This window comes from Periophthalmus magnuspinnatus, chromosome 19 (genome assembly GCF_009829125.3).
Source record: "Periophthalmus magnuspinnatus isolate fPerMag1 chromosome 19, fPerMag1.2.pri, whole genome shotgun sequence".
Taxonomy (NCBI): domain Eukaryota; kingdom Metazoa; phylum Chordata; class Actinopteri; order Gobiiformes; family Gobiidae; genus Periophthalmus; species Periophthalmus magnuspinnatus.
In genome coordinates this window covers 15,528,273-15,545,708 of record NC_047144.1, presented here as the reverse complement: position 1 = coordinate 15,545,708, position 17,436 = coordinate 15,528,273, and the positions used below count along the sequence as shown (strand labels likewise).

At 40.6% G+C, this 17,436-nt stretch overlaps 1 protein-coding gene across 2 annotated transcripts in view; it reads right to left on the bottom strand.

The window, feature by feature from the left end:
* Positions 1-17,436, bottom strand: part of LOC117387565 (adenosine kinase) — a 277,300-nt gene that overhangs the window by 151,068 nt on the left and 108,796 nt on the right. For both annotated transcript variants that reach the window (XM_033985095.2, XM_033985096.2), the window contains exons 5-6: positions 16,638-16,810; positions 13,359-13,467 (exon numbers count right to left, since the gene is read on the bottom strand). In XM_033985095.2, the coding sequence (XP_033840986.1) occupies positions 13,359-13,467; positions 16,638-16,810 (282 nt within the window). The remainder of the gene's footprint in view (positions 1-13,358; positions 13,468-16,637; positions 16,811-17,436) is intronic.

Genomic DNA, 17,436 nt, shown 5'->3' with positions numbered 1-17,436 from the left:
TAGCTCTAATTTTACCCTTTGGTCCCTGAATGCACCGCCGACGCCAGACTCCTCCCATTCGGGCCTTTGGTGGCGTTACCAGCAAAATGGTGGCACGTGTCCAGGACTACACCAGGACCCCGTACATGCATCCCACTGGCTCTGGGTCATCTTGCTAGCAGCCAATCAGCCTCCCCCATCCACTGTCACGTTGTTAGCTCAATTAGCCAGATGTAGCAGCCCTCCCTGATGTATGGTTATCACCGGACGGAATTACATAGGTTAAATTAGCAAAAGGACAAAAAATAAATTAATAAATATGAATGATGTGATGTACCGCTTCAAATTGGACGATTACGGATTCATAAGATGCTAGCTGGCAACCACAGAGCGGCATCTGATTAGGAGCAATTTGAAATGACATTGTTGGGCTAAAGATGCTACGGCGTGGGGCTAATAGGGAGGGATTGTTTCATAGACAGATCAGGCAGGAATGCTAAGGACCCCGGCGCTTATTTTTGTCCTAATGTGACCTTATTTGAGACATGTGTGTGCGAGTGAGAGGGTTTTTGGTTGGAAAATTATATTCAAATGTTTTCCAAGGATATTACAAATTGTTAAAATCAGGGTTGGCAATGGGTTTCTTGTTTTTTGGACAAAGTGAAAAGTCAACGGCCAGAATAGGTTTTTACAAGACAAAAATGAAAGATGCAATTTGTAACTTTTTTGCTGGTGAGTCTGTAAACAGCTTTTCTCCATAGAGATGAAATTGCTATGGCAAGAATGTTTCATAGTATGGCATTAAACTTGTACGATTTGCATTTTCTTATTGGTCAAAAATAGCTTGGAAAAACATAGATGAGTGGGCTTGCCTCTCCACAGATCTGACCTGCAACTTGAACTGGTAGCGTCATCTGCTTGTCTCCATGGAGATAGGCAAGATTAATGCTATACTGCATAACTTTCCAGAGTAAGTAAGTGCACCAATAACCACAGTTTAAACATTACGAAACTGGACAATTAATGAACCAATACACCAAAGATGCGTATCCATAGGTTTTTAAGAGCGTTGCCATAGCGGTTAACAATTCAAAACAAAACGTACCCATGTTTTGAATGATAGAGAGTACTCAAAATGGTGCCTATAAAAAGGAATCTGAAATCCATAAATACGCTCGCTCTACATTGTGTTTATCGTAATGTAAAACTATTATTGTTTCTTTCTTCAATATTTCTTGGACCTCAGTTTGTGTACGATAAAAAATACTAACTTTTGCACCGAGAAAGGGAGGGGTAAGCGCTCACGCCAGATGCTACCCAAGCTGCGCAAACCTCCTCAAAAAAGCAGCACCCATGGGACCCCATTCTAATCAAGATGAAATGACTAACAAATCTATTTAATAAGGCTCGCCAGAAGTCAACCTTGGCAATGAAAAGCTCATTTGCAACCACAAAGGCTGTATAATGTTACTCATAGATACAAGAAGGGTCCACCAGTCTGCGCCCCCGTCCTGCTAACAGACACGTGAGGGAATAGGGAGATAGGGAATAAGGAGGCAGGGAATAAGGAGGTAGGAAACTGGAAAATAAAACTGGATAATTTCAGTTGTGCATGTGCAAGTCAGACAAGCCAAAATAACAACTTCACAATGACAAAATCGAGATTAAATCAGGTTAATTTAGGACGTACTAAGGAAAATACTACATACAATTTCCCTTTTCATTTAGAGAGGCACTACGTAACTTTTCTGGAGTAGTGTCTGCTACATGTCATGTTCCTCAGTACGGCATTAAGTTGACATATCACTTATATCTGACCTGTAACATGGCCCACTGGTGTCAAATGCCCGTCTCCATGGAAACAGACACATTTAATGGGCGACGTTAGCTCGGATGGTAGAGATCTAAAGGTTGGTGGTTCGAATCCCGCTGTCAACATAAATATCAACAGGTTGGCGGTGCGATTCCAGCTCCCACACATGACTACTCTTGTTGTGTCCTTGGGCAAGACGCTTAACCCACCTCGCCCCCAGTGTCTGTGTCATAAACAGGTGGTAAAAGACTCCCCCACAAAGGTTATATAGTGCCCCTTTTCATTTAAAACAACAGATTTCCGTCAAATGAAGAAACTTGGTGTTATTGGTTGTATTTAATAAATTTTTTCTATATCGATTATTGCGTTAGCTAATAGTGCGATATCGACACTTGTGCGATTGTCCCTCGTTGGAAGCGACTGGTCAGTTCGAGGACATCTCCAGTTACAGCGCACACTACAGAGATTATCATTGGCTCGTTGTGAGGTGTCAGCAAAGTGTGGCTAACTCTGCTGCCAAGGAAACAGGAAGAATGGACCTGCTCTAGAGATATTTATACACTACATATACGGTAAGTGCATGAGAGAGGGCACTTTTAGATCAATAGGAGGAGTTGTACAGGCTGGAGGGAAGTAAAAGAGTAGTTTAAGAAGCAAAAAAGTACTGGCGGATTCAAAGCACAAGAGAAGAGTAGTACGACCAAAAATGACAAGTAAAGAAACAGAATAGTTACTTAATTAAAGGTGCACTGTGTGGCTTTACTAATAAAGAGTCTGCCACCTGCTTGTCTCCATGGAGATGTCGCTACTTTGCCTTGATTATTGTACAGAATGGCATTAAAACACATCTGGCATATCCATCTCCCTAAATTAAAGGTGTTTTTATTGCTAGAGAAATTCTTACTGTGAGCAGAGTAACCTCTCCACAGATCTGACGTGTAACTTTGCCTGGTGATGTCAACTGCGCTAATCTTCATGAAGATTAGTTTCATGCAATATTGTGGAAAATTTCAAATAAAAACAGGGAAAAAATGGTACGAAAGGTCAATTGTTTGAATGTAACATCTGATGAAGCAATAGTGAAACATGAAGTTCATAGAATATTACATCTCTCAATATAAAGAAATGAACGAAAACAGAAAAAAAATGAGTTTTACAAAACAAATTCAAGAATAAAGAGACAACTGGAATTTAAAATATATGTATGCTTGTGCCTTTGTATCAAAAACTTTGTAATATTTAAATAAATGAATAATAAAGAAAAAAACGGTCTATCTTGCATTTAAAAATGGGTTGTTGTTCTGGGTTTAAATAAATAAATAAATTAAATAAAAAAAGAAGATAAATCTTATTTAAAATGCTTAAATTATATGTTGGTCTAGCTTTACATAAAAAAAACTGAATGATGAATTGTTTGTCTGACTTTAAATAAAGAAAAAAAACTGAATGATCAATCTTGTATTTAAAATACTTAAATTGTATAGTGGTTTGGGTTTAAATAAATAAAAAAGGAAAAATAACAGAAATAAAACTGAATGGGCAATCTCTATCCTAAACCTATATAATTTCAAATTGGTGAGTCAGATAATATAACTATAGCTCATCGAATAAAATTTTTCGCAAAAAGTAGTAAAAAAAAGTTGGACAATAAAAAGGACTAATTATACAGGCAACATAAAACATTTAAGGACACCATTACACTCTCACAATTTGCCTGGACAGTTATATTCTACCATCTGATCACTATAAAACACACCATTCTGAAACATCTAAGCTTTTAATCCCCAAATTTCAAAATGTTCCTTTAAATTTGCTTGAAAATGATTTGGAAACAGGACGGTTGAGACGGGAGCAGACAAAGACAATGATTTAATGAAGGGAAATGAGCGCCCGATGATGAGTTTACCCACAGCTGTGTCAGAGAGGCAGAGCTCGCGCCTGATTGGCCGATTTTCAGGAAGTTGGCACAGCGGACCATCTCCTCTGCCTCTCCTTGGGTTATTTCTGACCATCTGTGCCCAGTCATTACCAGCGATTCACTGTGTATTCTCCTCTGCGTTTTCAATGTGGGTAAATACCAGATATGTGGAATAATTACATCTTTGAACGCGTAAAAACATTGAGATATTTTTGTAAAGTGACTGCACATTATAACAGACAGTTTGCTCAACAAGAAGAAAATGTGGAAATAATTGTAATTTTGATCTTCAAAAGCAAAATGGTTTTAAACTTTCAATTTAAAAGGTCAGATTTTAGATTTTGTATCATGAGTGTTACTACTACAACTGTACAAGTACGATTACTATAAGATATACAGTTACTTAGCTGAGTTTCATATTCGGAATTCCAACTGCGAGTATCATAGCAACCAAAGAGCCAATCCGGAGCGAGGCTGTTGAAGGTAACGCTGCTTCCCTCCCACAACAGCTTTGGTTGGTTTAGCAGGGAGCGGGAGCTTAGAAACAGTATCAATCAAACCTGTTGCTAACGCTAGCCGGAGCGACCTCGCAAAATAAAAACACCAGGATCAAGTAAAGCGAGTTAATACAAACATTTTAAGACCAAAATGACGAGTCTGACAGCTGCAGTTACACAGAGAGGGGCCACAGTTTTTCAATAGAAAGTGAATTGGAGCCAGAGTTGATGGAATATTTGGAACGTGGCAGTTAGCAGGTTAGCTATGTCCATTTATATATACAGTCTATGGTTGCTATATGCACCCACTTAACAAATGCTACCCAACACAACTTATTTATTTATATTGTTATTTATTTTATTTTATTTTTTAAGAGTTTTATTCAATCTGTAGTAATGCGTCAGTAAAGTAACATCTCGAACTGCAAAATTAAATGTAATTTGGCAGTTTAATTTCAGGCCTGTTCAAAACCGTTAAAAGAGCTGTACCCAATTTGGAGTCACAGTTGTTTACACATGGTTCTCATTCAACATAGTCTCTGGCTGGATGAAATAATTTGTCCCTGGCAGTTGATTCCTTACGGTTCTCGTCCAACAAAGTGCCAAAATGTTAGAAAAGTCAATTAAGTCTGTAGCTATTACAATATACTGGAGTAAATGTTGTTTTGCATAATCATTCAGGCCCTTAATGGCTAAGGCTGTGCAATATGTCACAAATAGAAATAGTTTTGAAGTTGTATTTGGTTCTTTGTATAGAAAAGTGCTGTTGTACCTGTAGTTTAAACCTCTACAAACATGTGCTGAAGTGCATGGGATTCTTGCAAACTCAAACGTGAAATAACAATGTTGAATAAATGATTGATTGTAACTTGAGTAATCTCTCTCCCCTCTGTCCTGCTGGCCGTCTCTTCTCCTCTCTTTCTCTCTCTCTGCATCTTTCTCTCCCCGTCTGCTCTATACCACAGTTCAGTTTGCTTTCTTTTTGCCAGTGTGCACTTTTGGTCTGTAATATCATCTCTTCTACTTGACAACGCCACTTTGAATGAATCTCGAACTCCGCTGCCTCCTGCGCCAATGAATGAAAGAAAACAAGATGGCCGCCTATTACACAAAGTGATCTGCAAAGCTCTGATTGGTGATTCTCTGAGTATTAAAAGAAGGGAGCACCACTGTATCTGTTTGTAATAAAGGTTCAAGGTGATTGACAATATTTGTAATCGTTAGGGCTGCGGTTTCGTCGATTAATCGGTTGGGTCGATGGCGTCTCAGTTGACCATGTTGATTTTGTGAAAATAGAGAAGGATCCCTACAAAATCCAACCTTTGTGAAAGCTGGATGCCCCGTCAGCAGTTTGAAATTACAAAAAATGGGAGAATTCGCTTTGGGCTGCAGTATCTGGAGTGGCCACTAGTGGATCTCGCCCCGGGACAGAGGGAGAATGTCTTATCCAGTTCTTATTATATATTTTTAGATCAGATACATAGAGATACGTGATACTTTTGAGAGTTTTGTCCATGCAACAATTTATCAGTAGCACATGTCTTTAGTCCAACCAACCCTAGTAATCATGTATATTTCAAGGCGGTCAATACAGGTTGAATAGCGTCGTTAAGGCTGAAACTGGAGACAACAGCTGTTTACAGTTTGAGTGTAGTTAGCTCCTCCCTTCAAATAAATATAAGTCAGTGTCCAGTAGTAATCTGACCAGAACTGAAGAAGCGACTTGATGCTGCAAAACATTTTCAATCCTACAACGATTTGTCCAATTGACATATTAAAATTTCGTCTTTGTATGTATATTTCAACATAATTATTGTTTTATTCTCGGGGTTGACAAATAGTTGCATGGTAATTTGACTGATTGCCATCACAACACCCACGTACCAAGTCATGTTAAGTGTCTTGCTAAAGGACACAGCAACAGTCAGCATTCGGACGGGATTTGAACCAGCTGCTTTTTAGTAGAAGATGCTCTACGTAGCTTTTCTCATATGGGTCCATCCGCTGCTTGTTTCCACGATCAAGTTACAGTTTTCCTAGGAAAGTTCCACAGTATTGCATTAATCTTATGTATTGTGCATGTATTCTACTGTGGGAGTTTTTTACTGGTAAGAAACATGCATTTTTACTATGAATGGGATCACCTCTCCAAAGATCTGACATGTAACTGACCTATATCATCCCCTTCTCTCCAAGTCTGATGCTATACTGATACTATGGAACATTCCAGACAAACACTAACATCTCCACGGCGACAAGCAGATGGCAGACTTCCCACCGGAGTAGTTACATAATGCACCTTTAATAATGGAACGCTTATACCACCATGGTCCCCCGTGAAGGTTGTACATTTTGAAATTATTTTAAAGCTCCAAGATCAAGTTAATCTGGCCGTAGACATGGCAACCCGGAGTCAACGTCCTCCTGATGAGTATGTATATATATATTTACTTTTAAGTTCATTTGATGGTGGATTACAGTATCATGAGCACTGACTCTCCATCACTTTACATTTACATTCACTATTAGACTGTGTTATGTTTCAATGCTAAGATAATTGAGCATTTAAGCTAGTCCTGTTGTGAATCGCATCAAACAGGAGCTTTAAAATGATAAACATGCAAATGGATCTGAACTGTGACCTGACTGACGGCCTTTGACCTCCATAGTCACATGATCACACGTCTCTATCCCTCCCTTTCTCTATCCCTCTGTCTTCATCTCTCGCTCACCCCTCTCTCTATCCCTCTTTTTCACTCCACTCTCTCCCTCTCCGCCTCTCTCTCCATATCTCTTCCTCTCTACCACTTTATCTCTCTGTCTCTCTATCATTCTCTCCATCCTCTCTTACTCTGTATCTCCCCATCACCTTCTTTCTCCCATCTCCCTTTCTCTCAGTCTCCCTTTCTCTTTCTCCTCCCCCTCACTCCCTCTTTCTTTCTCTCTCTTCCTCCACCGCTCTCCATCTTCCGTCTCTCCCTCCACCTCTCCTTCCTTCTTTACTTCTCTCACCCTCCCACCCTCTCTCTTCCTCCCTCTTTCTCTCTTTCCGTCCCTCTCTCTACCTCCCTCTCTGTCCCGCGGTTTCTCCCTTTCCCTCTCTCCATCCCTCTCCCTCCCTCTCACCTCTATACGTCTTCCATCTCTCCCTCTAGCTCTCTCCCTCCCTGTCCCTTGGTTTTTCTCTCTCCCTTTATCTCTCTCTTTCCCTCCCTCACTCTGTTCCTCCCTCTATCTCTCGCTCTCCCTCCCTCCAGCTCTCTCCATTTCTCTCTCTCTCCCATCTCTCCCTCTCTCGATCTCTCCATCTCTCCCCCCTCCCTCTCCATCTCTCTCCGTCTCTCTCTCCTTCCCTCCGTCTCCCTCCATCTCTCTCGTTCTCTCTTTGTTGTTGGTCTGTGTGCAGTGATTTGCCTAAGGACTCAGATTTCCTAGCAACAGCCAGAAAACATTTGGCAGCCGTTCAACACCATTTTTTTCTTTCTTTTTTTTTGCTCGTCTTTGTGCGAGACGACAGAGCTTCTTGAATCTGTCTGCCACCCTCTCTCTGTCTCCCTCCCCTCCTTCTCTCTCTCTCTCTGCATTCTCCCTCTCTCTCCTCCTCTCTTTACCTCTATCTCTCCTTCACCCTCTCTAGCCATTATCTCTCTTCCACCCTCTTGTGTCTATCTCTCGCTTTCTCACATTCTCCCCTCTTTTTTGTCTCCTCTCTTTTGCTTTCCCCTCTCTCTCTCCTTTTTTCTATCAATCAATCTCTCACTCATTCTCCTCTACACTCTCTCTCCTTCACTTGTCTCTCCATCCTCTATAACTCTCTCATACCCTCGCTTTCCCTCCTTCCCTTACTCTCTCTTCATCTCTTCTCGTTCTCTTTTTCTCTCCCTCCCTCCCTTTAGCCCCTTTCTGCCTCCCTGGTCTCTCTTCTTTCTTTCTCCCTCTCCTCTCCTTTTTCCTCTCGTCCTTTTCTTTCAATCCATTTCTCACTCTTCCTCCCTCACATCTCTCTCCAGCCTCTGCCTCTCTCTCGTTCCCACTCATCACCCCCCCTCTTTACTTCCTCTGTGCTCTCTGCCCTCTGTCTCTCACCCTCTGCATCTTTCCCTCCCTCTCTCTCCCTCTCTCCATGCTGGCTCACTTCTTCCAAACCCCACAGTCCAATCAGAGCGTGGCAGCAGCACCTTGAAGAAGACAACGCCAAAACGCATCAATCAACCGTTTAAGCTCAGAATCAACAGCATCAGATCAGAAAAACCCACAGGTCTGAGAGATAAAACTGAAGAGGAAGAGTGTGAGTGTGTGTGTGTGTGTGTGTGTGTGTGTGTGTGGGGGTGTGTGTGTGTGTGTATGTGTGGGTGTGTGTGTGTGCGTGTGGTAGACATAATAAAATATAAAGTCATTGCAAAACATTTATAATGATCAATAACAAAACCACAGCAGAACTATATTTACACAATTAGGAATAATGTGATACTACTACTAATTAAACTGCTGCTGCTACTACTACCACTACTAAAGCCACTAATACTGCCATTGCCACTACCACTACTGCCACTACTACTACTATTACCACTACTACTACTGCCATTGCCACTATCACTACTACTACCACTTTTACTACAACCAATTTTGCAGTAACAATACTAAGTACTTCTGTTTGTATAATACTACAAATGCTGGAGGCAGGGACACTGTCTTGCCCATTGGTACAACATCACTAGCAATCAACCACTACTACTACCACTACCACTACCACTACCACTACCACTACTACTACATCACTAGCAATCAACCACTACTACTACCACTACTACTACTACTACCACTACTACTACCAAAATCACTATCACTACTACCACTATGCACTAAAAATACTCAGCACTTCTGTTTGCACCAACACTACAAACGCTGTAGTCAGGGAGAGTGTCTTGCCCATTGGTACAACATAACTGCACAAACAACCACACAGTCTCAACCAACAGAGCACAGGCCATTATTGTTACAAGTACTATTAATGTGGCAAAAACCAAGTATTTCACCGTTATGTTTCTGAAATCGTACCTACTACTACTACTACCACTACTACTACCACTACTTCACTGATGGCTCTATACATATAGGTCTTAAATCAGTGTCTTGGAGAGTTGCCCTGTGATCTTGACAGTAATCGACCATCAGAACTGTCACTCAACCACTTAGAACATACACTACTTGACATAGTATATATATATATGGTGCTCAGTGCAGCTTTTATTACACTTTTTCAGACTTTTTGCACTTTCAAAATCATGAAAGGGACATAGGTTAGTTATAACGGAGCAGTACTTCTACATAGACTGTATGTATAAATGGATATAGCTAACGCGCTGCTGGCTCCAATTCACTTTCCGTTGAAAAACTACGTCATTTTGGTCTTAAAATGTTCGTATTAACCCGCTCTGTATGATCCTGGTGTCTCGCTATTTCACCATTTTGTCCGTAAATCAACATGAACACATCGATTAGAATTATTCGATACTACGAACAACCCTACTGCAAATACGGTTGTGTTAGTACCTTTTGGCAAAGACGCTACACCGGGATGGATACAGATAGGAGGAACATTGTTGCAGTAAATTGGGTGAGTTCTAGTGAGTGCTCTTGACAAGGTTAATGGAATAGGCTGTCTCTGGACTGGCCCTCACTGTATTAAGTGGAAATAGCTGCTGTATCGGCTAAGTACTTCAGCCGTGCCAATGGGGCCCTAATAAAGAGAATGATCCGCTATTTTGACAAAGACACCCGGGGGAGGGATGTTCTATACCAATTCGCTATTTGAGATTCCAGGCACTAACAAAACACCCATTTGAGACCTTTCTATGCGCCGCTAAAAATCCCACGGAGCCTTCGGATGTGGTAAAAACCAACTGCCAATTTGCAAAAAAAAGGGGGATGCGTCTTGTTTACTAATGTGGGAGAGCGATGGGGTTAGCAATGCGACCACACAGAGGGCTTTGCTAACTTGGCACAGATTAGCAGATTTTGTTGTTTTTTTTTTGTTGTTTTTATTTTTTTTTGGTGCGTCGCTGTGACTGGAAGGCTAATTATGAAACCTCCGCTGTTATTGAGCTACGGCGGCCATGTTGGAGGCGTGGGGTGAAGCAGGGGGCAGTATTGGGGTTTATGTGGGTTAGGTCCCATTAGGCGGTGTGAGGAAGAACCTTATTAGGGAAGCTTAAAGAGGGAGATTTAAAGCCAATTTCACAGCGTATGAGCGAAAAAGGATCAAATTCAAAAGAGCAGCGGCCGTTTCCTCCGCCATCTCGGACTATAAATGTTTTAAAAGGACAGACTGGAGTTAATACTCAGGAGTTGGGTATTTTGCAGTGGGAAGAAGTACACCAATCAGGGATAACATTATGAGCAGCTGTGTAATCTTCATAAAGTTAGTAATAGGCTTTTTTATTCTGCTCAATAGGAATTTCAATCTTGAATCCCTTGAATTTCAATACTTCATTCATTCATAAATAAGAACGAAACGGTGTAAACTTCCAGAGAAATTACTACAACCCATCACCGTAGCAACAAAAGTTTGATCTGTGTTACAACGTAACTTTTCCGGTGTAGCGTCACCACCATAGACTGTGTAAAGATGAACACAGTGGCTAGCAGGTTAGCTATGTCCATTTATATATACAGTCTATGGTCACCACCTGCTTATGTCTATGGAGAAGTGCCTGGAATGTTACACAGTATAGCTTTAAACTTATTTATCTTGCCTTTATCCAATAACAGGTGTTTTAATCACTTTTAAAATATGGATTCTTACGGTGAATGGACCTCTCCATAGATTTGACTTATAACTTTATAACTTGGCCTGGTGGGATTATCTGCTCAAACTCTGTAGGTTTAAAGGCACACTGTGTCACATAATAGGTAAAAAAATAAAGCTTTTCCATGGAGACAAGTAGGTGGAGGAACTTTAATGTTTTGTTTCATTCACACGTTTAATACAGTTTGTGTGTGTTCACAAACTGAAAACACTCTGTTCCACCTTGTGATGTCACATAAAAATAAAGAAGTGCTCTACTTTGTTTTAAACTCCATACACTCCATCACTAGAATCATTTGGATAATTTCAGTCCTGGAACTGTCAATCTCTACTGAACAAAAGGTAAAAGGAGCTGTTAACATGAAAACTACCGTTTCATGACATCACAAGGTGAAACAGAGCGTTTAGAGCTTTGGAGATAGACAGAGATACTTTATTGATCCCGAGGGAAATTCAAGTTGAGCTGCAGAAACATACTGCACTTATCTGTCGCCTTCGTGTCTCTGTACATCTTAACAAGAGGCCTGATCAGAAAGAATCAGCAGATCCTGTGTCTGGATACTTTACTTTAGTTAGAGCAGAGGAACAGTCCTCTGGACAAAAGTGTCCCTTCTCTGTGTCCTACAGTGTCCAGAGGGAGCCAGGTAAACGTAACAGGAAACCCTCTTCTAAGCCTCACTCACGCCGTACTGTTGTTTTGGTCGGTGATGAAATAGTTCATTCAAGTATTTCTTCTAGAAGGTCTTTTGCTGCCACATTTGGTGTAAAAAGCCTTTAGCATCTCAGAGGTCTATAGCTTCTTAGCTACCCTCTTGTGCAGAGATTTGGACAGACTAAGGGTTACTCAAACATGAAACAAAACACAACTCAAGTTATGTTTTTGAGGAGGAAGCAACATTATAATATGGCTTATCTCTCACAAGAACCAATTTTGCGCAATTTAGAAAGAAACAAAGAAAGAAATCTAAAAACCAAAACATTCAACAATAAAACAGGATAAAAGTTCTATACAGGCTCTATATAATCATACCGAGGAACCACTGAACTCGAATTACCCGGGTTTAAAGTTGGACATAGTTCTGATTTGTGTCTTTTTTCACTGCTTATGGATGTTGGAATGCAGCGTAATTTCAGGGCTATCATTTGGACCCAGGATGAGAAGAAAAACTTAATCCACTAGAATTAAAGTTAATCCCAAACTCTGAAACACGAGCTTTGGTTGACCCCCTGACAAAGACATTACTGCAGCATCTGTCTGCTCCAATCCATGTTGTGTCACCTAAAGAAGTTTCAACACATTTTTCACACTTGCCCTCTGCACCTGTTGGCATGTCTTCTGTGTAAAAGTACTGAAAGAAAGTTGGACAATTTCACAGGGCTAAACCATGACAAAACAAGACTGAACTACGACCACATCAGGATTATGCTAGAACTAAACCAGGACTAAACTAAAGTATGAACTAAAACCAACACTACAAGTCTAAACTATGATAAAGACTTCACTTAACTATGGGATTCAAGACATGTAACGTGAGAACAGTTTCCATAGCAATAAACAATTCAAACATTCTTTTGAAAGGTCCACAAAATGGCGCCCATGTCAGGGAAAGGTCATGTGACTCAAACACATGAATATCAGGTCAAATTATGACCCCAACCAGAATTAAACAAAGATTAAAGGGCCTGTACCCGATTTATTTAATGTAATAAAGTAAAATTGGTTTTACCCTAGTGCTGATGTGTTGTAAACGCAGATCAGGGTCAAAATACGTCTGTCTGCATCTTATTATAAACCTATTTTATCCTCCATAAACCAGGAAATAGCACTGGTAGGCTGTTAGCATGCTAATTGTTGTTAGCGTTATGGCAAAACTTAGCTGTGGCCTCTGAAAGTTGTCTAAATGTGCTTAAAACTCATTGTTGTGAATAATTAAGATGCTAGTAATGTGTTAGGAAAGTTAGGAGTAACTTTGGACTGCCGCAACTAGTTTAAAATGTAGTTCTGTTTTTCATGTTTATAAAACTCTTAAACTCAAGTACAGATCCTTTAAACAAGTACAAATCCAAACCCAAACTGATTCAATAGTAACTTACTCCAAACTATAAACAAACAAAACCAGGCAGTGCAGAAGCCTTCGTCCCACAGTTTGAGAACCCTTATAGAAGCCAGTATTGTCTCGCTAACACAGCTCATTTCCATGCACAGTGGTATGAATAGGTGTATTAACAATGCAGAAGGCTTACAGAGGCAATTCCCTGTGAATAAAACCTCTTAACATTTTGTCCTCTTCTGGCAATGGACTCCGGGAACAGTCATTCCGAACCGTACACGATCTCACTTACCGCGATATAATAGACTTTGGCTTTCTTCACTAGCTCCCAGTTGCCGTCCAAGTCCAGATGTTTTTCTTTTTTGTAGCAGTTCGCGGCTGCCAGGTTAGCGACAAGGGACCTGCGTAGACAGAAACCATAAATCTTCACCGCCTCCACGCTTATCATCCATCTTAATTTCAGCTCAAAAACATCCCTAAAAACATTCAGGCCCGTAGACTTCTGCTCTGTTGCTATCGGCGATGTGGAGGTGTGATAATGGAGTCAGAGAAGGTGCCAAGGTGAAATAAGTCACTCGGATGGCTTTATGAAATCTATTTGAGACACGTATTTTCAAGGCGTTGGGAAAGAAAGGTGTTCAAAGTGTGGTCCCTGGGCAGATTATGGTACAGATGGGATTGTAAAAGGCCCCGAGTGGGATAAAAATAACTAACAGCTAGGGGTAGGTGATATGCAAAAATAATTATCACAATTTTCCAAAGCCTAGATCACAGTTTCATGGACACCCAGTGGTTGTATGAGGTAACTACAGCCATCTGCTTCTTCTGGGAGTTTACACTTCACTGTGATCGGTTAAATTCACCTGTCACTCACTCAAAGTATGACTGAGGCTGAGTAATAGGAGGAGAGGATGGGGAAAAGTGCCAGTGTTTATCAGATTTATAAACCCCTTGTCGATTAAAATATAAGTAAAAGTGAAATATATTACTTTTTCAACAACTAAAGCCTGACACACACTACAGGATAATACACTTTATTTAGAACCCAGTTTGCCTCTCCCCAACTTCAGGGGGGTGTGACCCGTCTTTGAATCCTCATATATGATTTGTCGGTGTGTGATGTCCGAGCGACTCTGAGCTGCTCTGTGATATCGTAAATTCGTAACCACAAAACATCATTCAATTGTGCACTGACAACCTTTAGCTTGTGGTGTGCAGTCTCTTCGCTGCCAAATTCAGCTGCGCTCTGAGGTTTAAAATCTGATTCTCCTTGTGTCTGTGGTCTGCGCTTTCTATTGCATGTTTACAAATCATTCAAGGCTGAAAACTCCTGCAGTGTGAGGCGGGTTTAGGTTCAACACATTGTGCGTATTATGATCAGAATAGGGGACCTTTAACTTAATAGACACACTATTTCATTTAGTATGTATATGTAGAATCATGTTTGAAGTGGTCTAAACTACAGGGTTAACAGGATCTGTGCATAATAAGACACACACGAGAACTAAGTATTTTGGTTTTAAATGTTTATAATACCAAGATAATTCAAGCCATCGCTATTTCCCAAGTTGCAACCGACTGAGTGCCAACTTTGTTCAAGTTGAGATTCATTTTGCAGCGTTTACTCATATTAGGGGAGGGATGAGACAATTTCCACAAGATGAGATTTTAAGATAATTCACACTTTTGGTCTTGCAATTTTAGATTTTTTTAAACATTTGCTTTAAATCAGACCAATTCTTCAGAGCTTTTAACCATGTTAGAGTTGTTTCCTTCTCATTTATCCTCTGAAGTTGTATTTAGTGATTCATGTTTGAGTAATTTTTAAGCTATTATTTTCAATGCGCCATACTGATCTATCCCCGTTTTAACCGCCACTGGTACACGTCCTCTGTGATGTTCTTACTTTGTTCTGTAATTTAATTTTCTCAATTGATGATACGTGCAGTTTTCTAATGCAGAAGTGAGGGGACTTGTTTCTTTTATTAAGTCGTTTTAGATGAATATTGCGATTTAAAATGTGCAAATTATAACAATCATCCACGGGTGCCAGAGATTATTAATATAGAACACAATAGATCCGCTTTAATTTGACTTTTTTGGCTCTACAGCTTCTCAAGAGGGAAAACTCACCATGGTTAACCCATTTTGAAATTTTTTTCTCATTTATCTCGCAAGATGTTGTAACACGAAATTTTGACCCATTCCTAGCAGTTATCAATTTCTTTCCACTCAAAGCTAGCTAACACGAAATCCCACCAAATTACCTTGTAGCACTTAGCCTGAATGACACCACTATTACCAGAATGGGGGACCTTTAGGTTTTATCAATACCAGGATCACAGTTCCAGTAAACCTCCTTGACACCTCTCTTTCTGTCAAGTCTCTAACAGCCTCGGTGATGGAGCAGCAACGGATCAATACTTAACACTGCTTCTGTCAATCACGCGCTGTTTGGCCCCTGCTGCTCGGCCTTCTGGGAGATTTGATGTGCGCTCTGACACCTGCAAAGGTCAGAATACTTGCCCCGTGAGTGAGGCTTGTAATGTTTCTTACAGGTGTAGAACAGGAGCTGAGAGGAGAAGTCTGGATATGAAACTGAGAAAGCACTGAACGCACACGCTGCCTTCAGGGTCACGGGGAGAGTGGGACATAACCAAACATTTGAGCTGACACTTTTGACATGTGGAGGTTGTTGGATGGGTTGTAGTTTGTAAATAATAAACTACATATATTTTTTATTTATAGAGTTTTTTGCGGTATAAATGTGTAATAGTTTAAAAGTAACACTCTTTGTCGAGGCCTGGGAAAGCACAAAAAGTTGCAGCTGAACCAGACCCAGAGCTGTAGATTTCCATTTTCACTATAAGGTTAAAACGTGAACTATATATGTTTTCTTGTTTTACCTGAAAAGTTCCGCAATATTGCATTAAACATATCTAGCATTGTATTTTGTTACAGGTTTTTTCATTACTAAGAAATACCACGCAAAACATTTACTCCACTGTGAGCTGGGCCGCCTCGCCACAGACCTGACCTGTAACTGGACCTGGTGGTTCCATGGAAAATAACAAGTTTAATGCCATACTGTGGAATGTTAGGCAAAGCAATAACTACTTTATGTTATTCTTCACCAAAAAAGTCACGCAGTGTACCTTTCAAAACAATACATTTAAATATAAGGTCGGGTTGCCGGGCAAATCCACAGAGATATCGGCAGAATCGAATGGTATCGTCCAATCAGATTTGTTTATTTCAGTGACGCCAGTGAAACAAAGGAGCTCACTGGTTACACATCGTTTACCAACAAAATCTAACTTCTCTCACCTCAGATTAACAGTTTAGTTTAGTGTTTTTCCTCATAAAAAGCCATATTTGTTTTGATACGGACAGACCATGCACGCCCCCGATTGGCTAATCCCCCTGTCAATCACGCTCATCAGAACTTAAGGAGATTCAGCGATGGCCAGACTCACATCTTTGTATAGTATTTTATTGCGTAACTAAGAGTGTATTCTTGATCCTAGGTAAAAGTCTGGTAAAGTAAAGTATAAAGTAAACAGTTCCACACCTGTTGTCCCCGGTGATGCAGGCGGCGCAGGTTCCCGTGGGCTCTTGGCTCTGCTCGTAGTAGTGGGCGTCGACGTGGGCCTCCTCCGCCTTCTGCTTCAGGATCTGTCCAAACTGATCTGTCCCAATGCAGCCGAAGAATGTGGCCACTTTATGAGGCTTTTGGATCATCCACTGCAACACATGGAAGAGGTCATCACTGTGAGGGCTGGAGATCAAGTAATAATGTAAATAACAAACATGAGAATATAATAAAATGTCCAGTCTTTGAGATGTCCAGGGGGGAACAAAGGCCTATCGTGCTTGTGTCTGTTCTGTAGTTTTAATCTACGACCCCTGTGGATCATTGTGTACTAATTTGCGCATTTTAAATCACAATATTCATCTAAAACGACACAAGCATGCTGACTTCCAGGTTGGGAGCTGATGTCACTGTAAACGTCATCACAACAAACAGCCGTGTAGCTGTCGGCGCCCCCTACCTGCACATCACAATAGCGAGCAGCAGATTTTTTTTCATTTGTACCAAAATGACTATGTGATGCTGGCGAATCCTGCAAGTATCATCCATTGAGAGAATAAAATTGAAGAACGAAGTAAGTATGTCTGTCACAGTGGGCGTGTACAGGTGGAGGTGAAAACAGGGTTTGATCGGCAAAATGGCGTCTTGAAAATAAGAGATTAAAGATTACTGAAGCATGAATCACTCCAAATACAACTTCAGAGGCTCAATGAAAAGAGACAAATATAATATGGTTAAAAGCTCTGAAAAAAAGTCAAGTTTTCTGATTTAACAATTG